Source organism: Syngnathoides biaculeatus, chromosome 9 (assembly GCF_019802595.1).
Source record: "Syngnathoides biaculeatus isolate LvHL_M chromosome 9, ASM1980259v1, whole genome shotgun sequence".
In the NCBI taxonomy this organism is placed as follows: Eukaryota; Metazoa; Chordata; class Actinopteri; order Syngnathiformes; family Syngnathidae; genus Syngnathoides; species Syngnathoides biaculeatus.
Genome location: NC_084648.1, coordinates 31799733 through 31815567, shown reverse-complemented (window position 1 = coordinate 31815567; position 15835 = coordinate 31799733). Strand labels below are relative to the sequence as shown.

Genomic DNA, 15835 nt, shown 5'->3' with positions numbered 1-15835 from the left:
TTGTGCTGAAAAGCCACTGTGGTGTCAAAATCTTCCTAGCCTTTCCCTGACAGCCACAAGTGACTTTTGCTGCATCATCAGATGAAGGCTTGAGCCCTGTTTTTTTTCCCTTTTGACACAAATTGTCCGAATCCAGGCGACACAAAGCCAACAATCTGCCTTAGCACATCTGCCTCACATTTCATGGATTGGGGTTCAAATCACAATCCCACCTTTAGGGAGTTTGTATGTTCTCTCCGTGCCTGCACAGGATTTCGCCGGGCATGCCGGTTTCCTCCCACATCTTAAAAACCTGGTAGGTTGATTGAAGACTCTAAAATGCCTGTAAGTTTGAATGTGAGGGTGATTGGTTGTTTGTGTCAAAAGTAAAATTGGCTGGCGACCAGTTCAGGGTGTACCTTACGTCTTGCCCACAGATAGCTTGGATAGGCTCCAGCAGGCCCATGACACTAATGAGGATAAGCGTTACAAAATATATATGTATGCATAATGGATGGAATAAATCTTCTTGGAAAGTCTTTTCTCCAATTCTTCGCTAACTTTCTTTCTCCTTTCCACTGAGGCACGGTCTATTCTTGTCAGCAAACAAATGCTCTCCATTACTCATGAGGACAAAATGTATAGTCTATATATGGATAGACAGGAAATTCCATTCTTTGGATCCGAGTCTGAGCCTATCCCAGCTCGCTTTAGGTGAAAGGCAGACAACATCCTCAACTGGTCACCAGTCAGTCGCAAGCCAGATAACACCATCACTGAGTGCAAATCGATCCCATGCTGCCTGCACAAAAGTCAGGAGTGTGTATCACTTACACCATCAGTGACTCAACAGAAAATTAGTGCTCTTAAAAACTCATCTTTTACACAATATCATGTATATACACTAACGTCTTGTTTCCGAGATTTTCCTTATTTTATGTATTATTAGGTTTCTCATTTCAAAACTGAAAAATAACTCCTTTTGCATCACCTACAAATAGGCACTTATGACACTCCAGGCCAATAATGATTTTGTCAAAAACAAATGCAAGCCATATACAGAGCAACAATTATTTCTTTATATTTCATCATAAATAAGCATATCCAGCCGCATCTCACTGTATGCTAAATTGTTAAAAGACAATGAAATTGAATAATGGCCTAACCATCCATCCATTATTTGAGCCACTTATTCTTACAAGGGTCACTGGAGTGCTGAAGCCTGTCCCTGCTATCTCAGGTCAGGAGGTGGGGTACACCCTTAACTGGTTGTGAGCCAATCGCAGGGCACAAAGAAAGATCTATTTGGTCTCACAGTCACACCTACGGGCAATTTAGAATTTTTAATTAACCTACCATGGATATTTCTAGGACGTGGGAGGAAACCAGAGTGCCCGGAGAAAACCCACACAGGTATGGGGAGAACATGGAAACATGCGAACTCCTCACTGGCAGGGCCAGGATTTGGACCAAAGTCCTCAGTCAGATGCTCTAAGCAGTCACCTACTGTGCCGGTGAATGATGTCCTTTCCAACAAAAATGGAAATTAGTTGCACTGTGTAGAACACAATCGTTACTCAATAGTATAGTACAAGGCAATAAACACCTGTCCCAATGGGTACTACGAATTTAACTGTATTCATTTCTTCTGCTCTTCCCCAATTAGAGTTTACTTCACTCTGACCACTTTGCTCCATTAAAACGTCCTCTTTTTCGGTCCTTTTACATTCACTTCTCATACTTCGCTGTCTTTCATCACCACTCAGCAATGAAATTCTTCTCCGTCGCTTTGAGAAATATGCAATTATTCAAGTTGAGCTGTCGCTGGAAGAAGCCACGGTGTGTACATGTGTCTATTTGTATAGTTCACTTGTCATGCTTAGACATTTTTTTTCATGAAGCAGAACATATTACCTTGCTTTTAGGGGAGGATTATTAAAAGTATGAATGTTGATAAAAGGGACGCATGAATACCCAAAGCAAACTCTAGATCCAATCCGATACCTCTGGGTATGATGAAAAATGACAAAAAACATGCATAGCATATCAACATCGTGCTTTTCTTCAGCAGCGCTTAGTTTACAGTATTCCAGATTATTGATGAGAAAAAAACATTATGTAACAATGTTCAAAAGTATATTATTTACACACTAATCTGTTAAAGGTCCCTTTGTCATCTCACACTGAGGCATAATATGTAAACGTGCATCAAGTGTCATTCTTCATGCGGGATTAGCAGTTCATGGTTAGATGAAAAAACTCACCGCAGTATTAAAAAGTGGAATAATTAATCTAGTATGTGGGAGAAATACAGTTGTAATTGAAATAGAATACAATTATTTGCACATTGTAGATGTGCCATAGCTCCACTGTACTCCCATTGATTTATGGCCACTCATTTAGCAGTATCCATCTCTTCATCCTGCCTTATACTGTAAGTACCTATTTTGCAGTACAGTATATATTCTCATAAAGTATATCAGATAATTGGGTCCTCTAGGAGTTTCATATACCTATGGTTCAGCAAGTTTCCCCCTCATCAAGTGCAACTACTGTATATTTTGCAATCAATAAAGGTTTATGTCAAAATAGGAGCCAGTAAACGTGCGGCTGGTTGGAGGTGTCATAAGCCGTCATTGCGGAAACTGGAAGCTGTACAAAGATCCCCGGAAGAAGAAAATGTCAATAACTGCTGAAAATTGTTTTAAAAAAAAGATCGATACTAAATCATATTTAGAAGCCGCAAAAACATTTATTGTTTTGTAACTTTAGTTAATGTGAAATGACAAAACAGACTCATCTTTATTTTACCAACTATGTCAAAAACAAGGAATTTGTTCCAGGTAGTTGGAGCTGGTCTACTATGACAACAGACAGGCAATTGACAGAGGACACTTTTGAAACATAAAAACTGAGAAAAACAGTCACTAAGCAGTAAAAGATTGCTAGTAATCTGCAATCCTGCAAATAGATGCAGTCCTCTGGCAATTACAGCAGTTTGAATGACTACTAGAGCAATAGCAATGATCATTACAGAAATTAGATCCCAATCGAGTAGCCTACTGGTTTGAGCGTCTGCCTCACAGACCTGGGGTTCAAATCTCGGCTACGCCTGTGTGGAGTTTGCATGTTCTCCCCATGCTTCCATGGGTTTTCTCCCACATCCCAAAAACCGGTACAGTATGGTAGGTTAATTGAAGATTCTAAACTGCCTGTAGGTGTGAATGTGAGTGCAAGTAATTGTTTCTATGTGCCCTGTAATTGGCTGGCGACCAGTTCAGGGTGTATCCCGGTGTACTCCCGCAACACTTGTGAGGATAAGCATTATGGAGAATGGATGGATCGACTGATGGATGGATGTAAATTTATTCAACTATTAATAAAGTACTGTTGCTGACAGATACTTACTTCTAGCCTTCACTACTCTTTCCCATATCTTCATTGTGTGGCACATCACCTTTATTCCTCTATAGTTCCCACAGCTCTGAAGATCGACTTTGTTCTTAAAAATGGGAAGTAGCACACTTTTCTTGCATTGCTTCCATACTTCCACATGTATGTCATCAGGACCAACTGCCTTTCCATTTTTCATCCTTTATAGTGCCTTTCTAACTTCCCCCTTACTAATCATTGCCACTTCCTGGTCCTTCACACTTGCCTGTTCTACTCTTCCTTTTCTCTCATTTTCTTCATTCATCAACTTCTCAAAGTATTCTTTCTATCTATTAAGCATACTACTGGCCCCAGTCAACACATTTCCATCTCTATCCTTAATCACCCTTACCTGCTGCACATCCTTCCCATCTCTATATCTCTGTCTGGCCAACCTGTAGAGATCCTTTTCTCCTTCTTTCGTGTCCAACCTGGTGCACATGTCGTCGTATGCCTCTTGTTTAGCCTTCGCCACCTATACCTTTGCCCAACGTTGCATCTCAATGTATTGCTTTTGCCTCTCCTCAGTCCTCTCAGTATCCCACTTCTTCTTCGCTAATCTCTTTCCTTGTATGACTCCCTGTATTTTGGGGTTCCACCACCAAGTGTCCTTCTCCCCTTTCCTACCAGATGACACAGCAAGTACTCTCCTGCCTGTCTCGCTGATTACCTTGGCTGTCGTAGTCCAGCTTCTGCTGTCCATCGAGAGCCTGTCTCACCTCTATCCGAAAGGCCGCACAACATTGTTCCTTTCTCAACTTCCACCACATGGTTCTCTGCTTTAACTTTGCCTTCTTAATCTTCCTACCATCCACCAGAGTCATCCTACACACCACCATCCTATGCTGTCGAGCTACACTCTCCCCTACCACTACTTTACAGTCAGTAACCTCCTTCAGATTACATCATCTGCAGAAAATATAATCCACCTGCGTGCGTTCTACCTCCGTTCTTGTAGATCACTCTACAATCCTGCCTATTCTGGAAAAGTGTTCACTCCGGGCATTTCCATCCTATTTTGCGAAGTGCACCACCATCTGTCCCTCAAAGTTCCTTTCCTGGATGCCGTACTTACCCATCACTTCTTCATCGCCCCTGTTTCCTTCACCAACACACCCATTACAATCTGGAACAATCACAACCCTCTCTGTGTCTGGGATGCTCAGAACTCCTTCAAATTCATTCCAGAATTTGTCTTTCAACTCGAAGTCACATCGTACCTGTGGGCCAAAGCCACTAATCACATTATACATAACACCTTCAATTTCAAATTTCAGCCTCATCACTCGATCTGATACTCTTGTCACCTCCAAGACATTCTTAGCAAGTTCTTCCTTTAAAATAATCCCTACTCCATTTCTCTTCCCATATACTCCATGGTAAAATAATTTAAACCCTGCTCATAAACTTCTAGCCTTACTACCTTTCCACCTGCTCTCTTGGATGCACAGAATATCAACCTTTCTCCTAATCATCATGTCAACCAACTCCTGAGCTTTTCCTGTCATAGTCCCAACATTCAAAGTTCCTACACTCAGTTGTAGGCTCTGTGCATTCCTTTTTTTTCTTCTGACGCTGGATCCGTTTTCCTCCTCTTCTTTGTCTTCGACCCCAGTAGCCCAATTTCCGCCGACGCCCTGCAGGTTACCAGTGCGGGCGGGCGTTGTTAACCAGGGCTACGACCGATCCGGTGTGGGATTCTTTAGACCAACACTCATATTTGTTTGGCACAGTTTTACGCCGGATGCCCTTCCTGATGCAACCTTCTGCATTCATCCGGGCTTGGGACCGACCTACAGATTGCCCTGGCTTGTGCCCCCATAGTGCTGCATTATACATTATCACAGATACTATTATTTATTCAGTAAAAAGTAAAACAATAAATTGCTGATTATTTATAAAATATACAGGAACAATGAATTAGTGATGTATTTTTAAGTCACATAAAAGTGGTCAAATTAAATGCTCATTTGAGGATTCATCATTGCCCTAAATTGAAATAGTTGCAATTGCTATTTTTATTTATTCAGTCATATCAGTTACAATTTGTACTAATAGATGTTAGTAATGGATTCATACATAACTTTTATGAATCAAAAAAAAAAACAATAAACACAGTGTAAAACAAGTTGTAACTACATTACTACATTACAGTGTGTTGCTCAATTCAGTTGTCTGAATTTCACCAACAGTTTTAATCCATATGTCTGGGTTCTTTGAAAGGATACCCAATTCAATTACATCCTCCAAACCCTTCAGCTGTTCCAGAACTCCATTCTTTGCTGAAGCCATTTCCACTGATAAAACGGGGCCATAGAGGGATGGCGTAATGATATCCTAGAGCTGCAATGATTACATGGATAGGGCGATGTGAAAACTGTTTCCATTGCAATATATATATATATATATATATATATAATATATATATATAATATATATATATATTATATATATATATATATATATATATATATATATATAATACACGCGCGCACACATCCAGACAGACAGCCTTTTCTGACTACGGTTATTACTTGGGAAAAAAAAGTGGTTCTTCAAGGATGTAAAAATACTCCACCTTGAATCAGATTATTGTCCTATCTGACTTAATAACACACCTTTCCACACATGAACATATCATACATGTCACAAATGTGCACTCACCAACTATATCACTTCCACTAACACAATCGATTACAGTTCTGTGAGGGTTTGATGGATGGAGATATTTTGACTGAACTGCCAGAATGTTGTATTCATACAAGAGATGTATGCACACACAGAAACACACACACATGCATGCACACACGTTGATACTTTTACGCGTAAGCATGAAAGCTATCATTCTGAGTCATCTTTATTATTTAATATATTGGGCAACTGTGTCTCGATAGGTAGAGGGGGTTTTCCAGTGACCTAAGGGTAGCTGGTTTGAATCCAAGCTCTGAATGTCTGCATGTCGAAGTGTTTTTGGGGAAGACATTGAAATGTATTTTACTCCCAATGGGCCTGGCAGCGCCCTGCATGGTAGCAGCTGCCCATTAGTGTATGAATGTGTGTCATACACTATCTTTAACAAAAATAACTGCACACTCATAGGAATCAGTGAAACTTTACAGTTGTGAGCAAAAAAAAGGTTTTACACACTTACCCTTCGGGACTGGATTTCTTTGACATATAAAGGCAATAGGAATTCTGAGACCCCCTCCAGTCTCACCCCTTCTTTGGTCACTCGCAGATTGCCCATTCCTTCCTAGAGGCAGAGATACAAGGTGATCAGAATGGTGGTCAGTGTTTTGGGGGAGTATCCACAGATATCATGATCATAATTATTATACAGTAATTATAAATAATTAAAATTATTATTATAATCACATCCTCTGGAAGGTAAAAACATTCAATGGCACCCCATAAGAGGAATTTGGTGTGTTTTTCAATGACATTTTTGGTAAGAAGGAATATCACATTAAAATCACAATTTCATAAGAGGAGAAGACAATGCATGCAGTCATGTCAAGTCATAATCCATTCATTCATTATTTTTTTCATTTTCTGTACAGCTTTTCCTCAGTGGAACCTATCCCTACTACCCTTTGGCAAGAGGGAGGGTATACCCTGGAGCGGGGACAATCACAGGGCACATAGAAACAAACCACTCGCACTCCCATTCACACCTATTGGCAATTTTGAGTCTTGAGTTAACCTCCCACGCGTGATTTCAGAATGCAGGAGGAGACCAGAGTGTCCAGAGAAAACCCACGCAGGCACGGGGAGAACATGCTAACTCCACACAGACGAGACCAGATTTAAACCCAGGTCCTAGGAACTGTGAGACGGATTAACTAACTTGTCAGCTAGTGTGCCATCAAGTAATAATACTAGATAAATTGTTTAGAATGGTCACAATTTTATGTCATAAATTACATGGAATACATTTAATAGAGCTTAACAATTGGGATAATGTCTACCTTTTTATTGTGTGAGTTTTTTTAAGTAAGAATGTGAATTTCTTTTGAGTCAAGGGAAAAACCTGTTAGAAAAGAAAAAAAAAAACGTTTTCCTTGTTTTCCATTATCCTTACTTCTTTTTCTTCCATTGTTTTGTGAAAAATCCCCAAAATTGTCAGCATCAAGAAGGACAAAAGCATAGATAACAACACAGGAATGACTTTGCGGGTAATATTTCAGCTCCAGCTTGTCTCAATTACATGATGAGTTGATAATGAGGGAGCTGCCACTGTTCTGTTCCTTCTGAGAGGTCAAATGATGTCACTCAATGAGTACACATTAGTTTGACTTCTTGGGCAACTGTTTTTTTCTTATTCTTCGGATTCACATAGATTGATAAAAATGCCTGAACGTTGTTTGAATGTGGAAATGTGCTTTTGCGACTTATCATTAATTGCTGCTGCAACAGACTACCAAAACGTTTGAAATTGAAAATCAACTAGAAGTGTTACAAAGACTACATTGAATGAAGATTTGAGGGTAAGGATGAGAGCTAGAGAAAATAGAGGATACGGAAAATAGATTCTATAAAAAAAAATGATGGACAGGGATGTTACATAGGTCAAGAAATCTCAAACACAAGTGCAAGATTGTGCACTTCTGCTCTTTTCTTAAGAATAAAAAACAGCCACATATAATTATGACATCCACAATGTAAATTAAATTCAATTTATTGCATATTGGAAAACAAATGTAAACAATTATTAGGGTGAGTGGCCATCAGAAAAGATGACAGATGTATGTGCAAAAATATTTCACGGATGCACGTGCAAAATGATTTCAAAAGCAAAAGAAAATGTCCAACAAATTTAGTTTAACAGGCTTGTCAGTATATTTAATGTTCTGAAAATAATGAACAAAAAAAAAAACAGATCAGGTCTTTAAATTTTTCACTTTTATACTGTATAATTTACAGCCATTTGCTAAAAAAAATGTAGGTTCATTTTCCCCTCATTAATGTACACACAGCACCCCATACTGACAGAAAAAGAGCTAATAGAGCCCTTAGTATTTGGGGAATGATCCAACAGGTTTTCACACCTAGATTTGGGAATCTTCTGCCATTCCTCCTTGAATATCCTCTCTAGTTCTCTCAGGTTGGATGGTGAAGGTTGGTGGAGAGCCATTTTGAGGTCTTTCCAGAGATACTCAATTGAGTTGAAGTCAGGGCATTAGCTGGGCGATTCAGTAACAGTCACAGAGTTGTTCTGAAGCCACTATTTCAGTATTTTCTGTGCGCTTAGGGTCATTGCCTTGTTGGAATGTGAACCTTCGGCCCAGTCTGACATCCTGTACACTCTGGAGAAAGTTTTCATCCAGGAAATGCCTTAACTTGGCTGCAATCATCTTTCCTACAATTACATCAAGTCATCATGTTTCTGGAGGTTCTATCTTTTCTCATCAGAAGAGAGAATTCTTTTTTCTCACCATCTTGGAGTCCTTGAGGTTTTATTTTAGGAGATTCTATCTAGGCTTTCGTGGACTGAGGCAAAGCTTCTGTTGGGACACTTTCCCATAAAGCCCAAACTGGTAGAGAGAGGCTTTCTATAACCTTCTTCCACCTTTCTACCGCATCTCTGGAGCTCAGCCACATATTTGGGTTCTTCTTTACCTCTCTAGCCAAGGCTCTTCTTACCTAATTCCTCCAGTTGGCGAGTTGTAGGAAGGTTTCTAATCGTCCCAAATGTTTTCCATTTAAGGATTACGGTGACCACTGTGCTCTTAGGAACCTTAAGTCTAACAGAATTTTTTTGTGACTTGGCTAGATCTGTACCTTGCCACAATTTTGAGCTCTCTCAGAATAGGAATCAACTTTCTTTGGACAAGTGTGTAAAAAAAACCACCCAAGGAATTTCCTCCAGAAGACGGTGCTGCCCTGGTACGACATACAGAACAAAGAACAACATGCCAACAACAGCATGGCCACCCCCCTGATGGGCTGTAATATAACAGAATAAATTAAAGGGGTCTAAAATCTTTGATTACTCACTGTGCAGTATAGTACACAAGATGCACACACCCAGATCCATTAAACAAGTAAAATGGAAATGTTTTTTTTTTTTTAATATTACAATGGAATAGAAATTTAAAGAAAATAACATAGATAAAAATAAATAAAAAAAAACAGTATTACACATCCCTCTGCAAAGTTTTGAGAATCAAAATATTTCCATTGAGAATGGATATTTTGGGACCCTTTACAAATACGCAATATATTAAATCATAATGAAACCACTGCAAAATTATTTTATGTAGGGAGATAACTACAGTGAAGAAAATAAGTATTTGAACACCCTATATTCCAAGTACTCCCACTTAGAAATCATCGAGGGGTCTGAAATTTTTATCGTAGGTGCATGTCCACTGTGAGAGAGATATTTAAAAAAGGAAAAAAATCCAGAAATCCCAATGTATGATTTTTTTCATGATTTATTTCAGTGATACAGTTGCAAAGTATTTGAACACCTGAGAATAACAATGTTAATATTTGTTACAGTAGCCCATGTTTCCAATTACAGAGGTCAAACGTTTCCTGTAGTTGTTCACCAGGTTTGCATACACTGCAGGAGGGATTTTGGCACACTCCTTCACATTGTGTCACGGACGAGACTCGGGGGTGGACCCAAATGCACGACTCAGGTGAGAGGTAAGCAGTGCGGAATAAGCCTTTATTCGTTCCAATGTCGGTTACCAGGGAGTCAGTCCAAACAAGCAGCAAGATCAGTAACGGCAGGCTTACGGGGTAGGTCGGGAGACAGGCGTTGGTCGGTACACGGGAGGTAGACGTCAGGAGTACGGTAGTGCGAGAACGAGGCATGAGAGGCAACGATCTAGCAGAGTCTCTGCCGTCCCCCGGGTCCTATATGTACTGGATCTTAATCAAAGGTCATGAGGCGCAGGTGTGCACCTTCAGATTAGCTGGCCACGCCCAGCCCTGGCTGGAATCCAGGAGCATGACACATTGATCTTCTCTAGATCAGAAAGCTTTCTGGGATGTCGCTGAGAAACACGGAGATTCAGCTCCTCCCAAAGGTTTTCAATTGGGTTTAAGTCTGGAGACTGGCTAGGCCATGCCAGAGCCTTGATATGCTTCTTACAGAGCCACTGCTTGGTTTTCGTGGCTGTTTTCTTCGGGTCATTGTCATGTTGAAAGACCAAGCCACAACCCATCTTCAATGCACTGAATGAGGGAAAGAGGTTTTTCCCCAAAATATCACAATACATGGCCGCGGTCATCCTCTCTCCTTAATACAGTGCAGTCGTCCTGTCCCATGTGCAGAAAAACACCCCCAAAGAATGATGCTACCAACAGCATGGTTCACAGGAGGGATGGTGATCTTGGGATGGAACTCATTCGTCTTACTCCAAACACGGTTAGTGGAATTATGACCAAAAAGTTACATTTTTGTCTCATCTGACCACAAAACTTTCTCCCATGACTTCTCTGTATCATCCGAATGGTCATTGGCAAACTTAAGACGGGCCTTGACATATGCTGTTTTAAGCAGGGGAACCTTTCGTGCCATGCATCATTTCAAACCATAACGTCTTAGTGTATTACCAACAGTCACCTTGGAAACGGTGGTCCCAGCTCTATTCAGGTCACTGACCAAGTCCTGTCGTGTAGTCCTGGGCTGATTCCTCACCTTTCTAAGGATCACTGAGACCCCACAAGATGATATCTTGCATGGGGCTCCACTCTGATTGAGATTGACCATCATGTTTAGCTTCTTCCATTTTCTAATGATTGCTCCAATGCATGGGGTGGACAGCTGTTTTTAAGCAGCTCACGACCTCACACAGATGCCTCTGATTCAGGATAATACATGGAGTGGATGTGGAGTTTTAAAGGTGGACTAACAGGTCATTGAGAGTCAGAATTCTCGCTGGTGTTCATTTTCTTATTTGCAGCTGTATCACACAAATAAATTGTTAAAAAAAATCATTCATTGTTCATTATTCATTATTTTCTGGATTCTTTTTAGATTATCTCTCTCACAGTGGACATGCACCTATGATGAAAATTTCAGACCCTTCCATGATTTCTAAGTGGGTAAACTTGCAATATAGCAGGGTGTTCAAATACATATTTTCTTCACTGTAAGTACACAGCAACATTTTATTCATTCATTCATCTATCTTCAGTCCTGCTTCTCCTCAAAAGGGTTACGTGTGTGCTGGAGCCTATCCCAGCTTTTTTCGTGCAAGACACGTTAAAAGGCTCAAAATATTTTCTCTCTAAAAATGCTTTATTTGATCACTTTTGTTTGCTGATGAGAAAGACAAACAATGGTGAGATGTCATGGCCAGTGACACATTCTCTACTGGTCTAAACATTATCAGAAGTATTGATTTGTATTTTCAAGTTAAATTGTAATACTTCCAGAAAACCATTGATTGGCAGTATACCAACTTTTGGAGTGGGAGGGTACAGTATTTTGGGAGCACATTTTTCAGAAAACTCATTTGCCACAGCGGGTGAGCACACACAGTGACGTTACCATAATGCATGCATAACATTCATTATTTGAAAAGGTTGGTCTTTCATTTCGTTACTCAGAAAATATTTTGTGGGTAAAGTCCACAGGCTGGAGACTAAGGTTGTCAGCAATACTCGCTGTCACATGATCAGGGGATTTTGGAAAAGCAGAGTTGAATTCATTGAAAACAATACTGCCCTTTCGTATGCTTCAAAGGTCAGGATGCACATTTTCAGAAGATTGCACCTTTCTGAAGAAGCCCATCGACTCGATACCACAAGGCCATCAATCCTCAGCTTTTGTTGGCAAGGAATCAACACACTTCCAAGATTCCTCTTGTGTCAAATTAATGTTACTACTATTAATTGTTTTTTTTTTCTTTTATTGCTGGCAGCTTGAAGTTTCTTTCTGTTCTTTAAATTCCTTAACAGTAGCACTGTATTATCAGGTAATCACCACCTGGTTAAAAAAAAAAAAAATGTGTTTTAACATATGACTAATGGAGCAAATATGCCCAGAGCAAAAGTAGGATAAAAACATACCCTCAATACCCTCGGTTCTGCCACCCATGTTTCCAACAGTACATTTTCTTTATCTTGTATCATTTCCCTTGGCTGCACAGCTCCCAGTATTGTATGTTGAAGTTAGTTTTTTTTTTGTGTGTGTGCATTAAAAATTCAGTCTCTAAGTGTTGCAATGTCAATCTATAGTATTAGCAGTGTTGGTCAATGTCGCTCAAACTACATTTTATGTAGGACTGCTTTTTTAATCAAATTATTTTTTTTTTTAAAAAGAGGAAAGACTAAAATGTTCTTGAGTACAAGAGTAAATGATTTTTAAGGGGAATTATGTACAATGCACATTTCAATAACTGTTCAATGCAGAAAAAAATCTCCCAGTACTATAAAAACATAGCCTTCCTACAGACCCAATTCCAATGAAGTTGGAAAGTTGTATCAGACAAAAAAAGACTGCAAAGATTGGTAAATCATGTCCAACCTCTATTTAATTGAATACACAACAAAAACAAGATATTTAATGCTCAAATTGATGAAATATTGTTTTAGTAAATAATCATTAACGTGGAATTTTATGGCTGCAAAAAAATCCCAAAAGCTATTACAGGTGGTTAAAAAATAAGGAAGTTGAAAAATGCTCATCAAACACCTGTTTGCAACAACCCACAGATGAACAGGCTAATTGGGAACAGATGGGTGCCATGGTTGGGTATAAAATGAACTTCTGTGTATTGCTTGGTCATTCACAAGCAAAGGTAGGGCGAGGTTCACTAGTATGGGAGAAAATAGTCAAACAGTTTAAGAGCAATGCTCCTCAATGTAGAATTGCAAGGAATTTAGTGATTTCATCTACGGTCCATTATATCAAAAGGTTCAGAGAATCTGGTGAAATCACTGCATGTAAGCAAAACCAACAGTGAATCTAAGCGACCTTCGTTTCCTAAGGTGTCACTGTATCAACATCTAACAACAATTTGGAAAAGATATCTCCACGTGGGCTCAGGAAGACTTCATAAAACCAATGTCAGTAAATACAGTTTGCCGTTACATCTGGAAGTGCAACTTAAAACTACTTAGCAAAGCAAAAGTGATTGATTAACAGGACCCAGAAAGAAATGTGGGTTTCTCTGGGTCTGACCTCATCTGAGATGGATTGATGCAAAGTGGAAAAGTGTTCTGTGGTCTGATGAGTCCACATTTCAAATTGTTTTTGGAAATTGTGGACGTCATTTCCTCCGGGCCAAAGAGGAATCGAACCATTGGGACAGTTATAGATGCAAAGTTTTAAGACCAGCGTCTGTGATGGATTGGGGCTGTGTTAGTGCCAATGGCAAGGGTAACTCCCACTTTTGTGAAGGCAACGTTAATGCTGAAAAATACAAAAAGGTTTTGCAGACATGCTGCCATCCAAGCAACGTCTTTTTCATGGATGGCCCTGCTTATTTCAGCATTACAATACCAAACCACATTCTGCACGTGTTACAACAATGTGGCTTGTAGTAAAAATTGTGTGGGTACTTAATTGTCATTCCTCCAATCCAGACTTTTCTCCCATTGAAAATGTGTGTCACATTACGAAGGATAAATGCAGCAACAGAGACCCCGGATTGTTGAACAGCCGAAGCCTCACATCAAGCAAGAATGGGATAGAATTTCACCTACAAAGCTTTCATAATTAGTATCCTCGGTTCACAAAATTTTTATTTAGTGTTGTTAAAAGAAAAGGTGATATAACACAGTGGTAAACATGATCCTGTCTGAGCTTTTTCAGAATGTATTGCAGCCATCAAATTATAAGTTAATGATTATTTGCTAAAACTGTTTGTTTGAACATTACATGTTGTCTTTGTAGTCTATTCAATTAAATATAGGCCAACAATTATTTGCAAATCATCGAATTCTGTATTTATATTTAACAATGTCCCAACTTAATAGGAATTGGGTTTTTAATATTGTGAACTTTGAAACAAAAAATTCTAAATTACCTGACAACTAAAATAATACAACTCAACACATTTTTTTTCAGCTAAGAATTTTTAAATAACAAGCTAAAGGTTTTGAGGCTGGAACATCACAAAACATTTACTTGTAATCATTATTGGAGCAAGAACAAATCATATTCTTCAGTAGGGCCATTTATGAGGAATATCTGCTGCTGTTAATGCTCTTTGGTTCACATTCTTCCAGGTGGCAGCTATCCCTGTTTTTCCCAATTCATGAGACCCCAAGATATTAATCAATAATGGTTTCAACTGTGATTTCACCTCTCTGTTTAAGACTCTTTTACAGTGTTGTCATCTACAGAAATTGATAAAAGTAAGAGGTTTAATTTGTCAGAATAGAAAGTACTGGCTGAACAAGGTAAGATTTTTTTTGTTGTTGACGCAAATGTTATAGTTGAGTTGTATGATCAATAATGTCATTGATTAACTCATTATGAACTGCAGCCTGCAGTCTCTCTCTCAAATCATAGATGGGGCTTTGTGCCTCTTCCTCCCCCTTCACCCCTTTTCTCTCCAGTCTCTCCAGCACGAATTACCTCCTCGGCAGTGCACCTGGTTCCAAAAACCACTCATCACAGCCTACACTTAAGCTTAACTGTTCTAGTGTTCTAGTGCCAGAGTATTCACACTCATACATGGTACTCATAGGGAAAGATCCCTGGATTACCCATGCCTGAACTCACTTTCTGCCGTCATCTTCCAGTGCTGTCCTGTGCCTCCTGGGCCAAAGCTCACTCCAACCACACTGCCAAGTGCACTCCAGACCCAGCTCAATCAGGCCCTGAAATTTTTGACCTCTCCCTTCACCCAGATAAAACCCTTCCAAGTGCTTCCTCAGTCTCTGTCTGCCTTTGGGTTCAGTCCAATACCATTTGATTAAAAACTGTGACACAACTACTCTTATGTGCGCCAGCTCTTTGACAAAAAAATATGTCACCATTGATCAGCAACTTACTGGGACACTAAGTACATAACAGGCCTGGTGGAAGTATGCCATACAAGCTCCGGCTATCTGTCACCACACACTCCAACTCCCTCATCCAATCTCATTCGAAGATCAACTTCCCTGCATTAGTCTCAGTCTTTATATACTAACAAAACCAATTTGTGTGACAAAATTTTAGCGTTACTACTTAAAAAAAAAAAGGACACACATGCACAGTGCTACCAGGCCCACTATGAGCAAATTCAGGTTCAGTGTCTTGTCCAAGGGCACTTCAGCATGATGAGAGTCAGAGAAGAGTTCTACCAACCTTTTGGTCACTGGATGACCAACTCTCTCTACTTAGCCACAGCTCAGACTTGTCATGAGACAGGCTGGACCACGGCCAAGAGGGGCGTGGCCACTGCCCTGCCTGGGGACACCTGTCAAAAACCCACTGGACATAATGCCATTGTCTCAGAGTCATGCCTTT

General features: G+C 39.7%; 1 protein-coding gene across 1 annotated transcript in view; it reads right to left on the bottom strand.

The window, feature by feature from the left end:
- Window positions 1-15835, bottom strand: part of LOC133506152 (zeta-sarcoglycan) — a 188332-nt gene that overhangs the window by 103093 nt on the left and 69404 nt on the right. The window contains exon 3 of the mRNA XM_061829983.1: window positions 6563-6664. Within this exon, the coding sequence (XP_061685967.1) occupies window positions 6563-6664 (102 nt within the window). The remainder of the gene's footprint in view (window positions 1-6562; window positions 6665-15835) is intronic.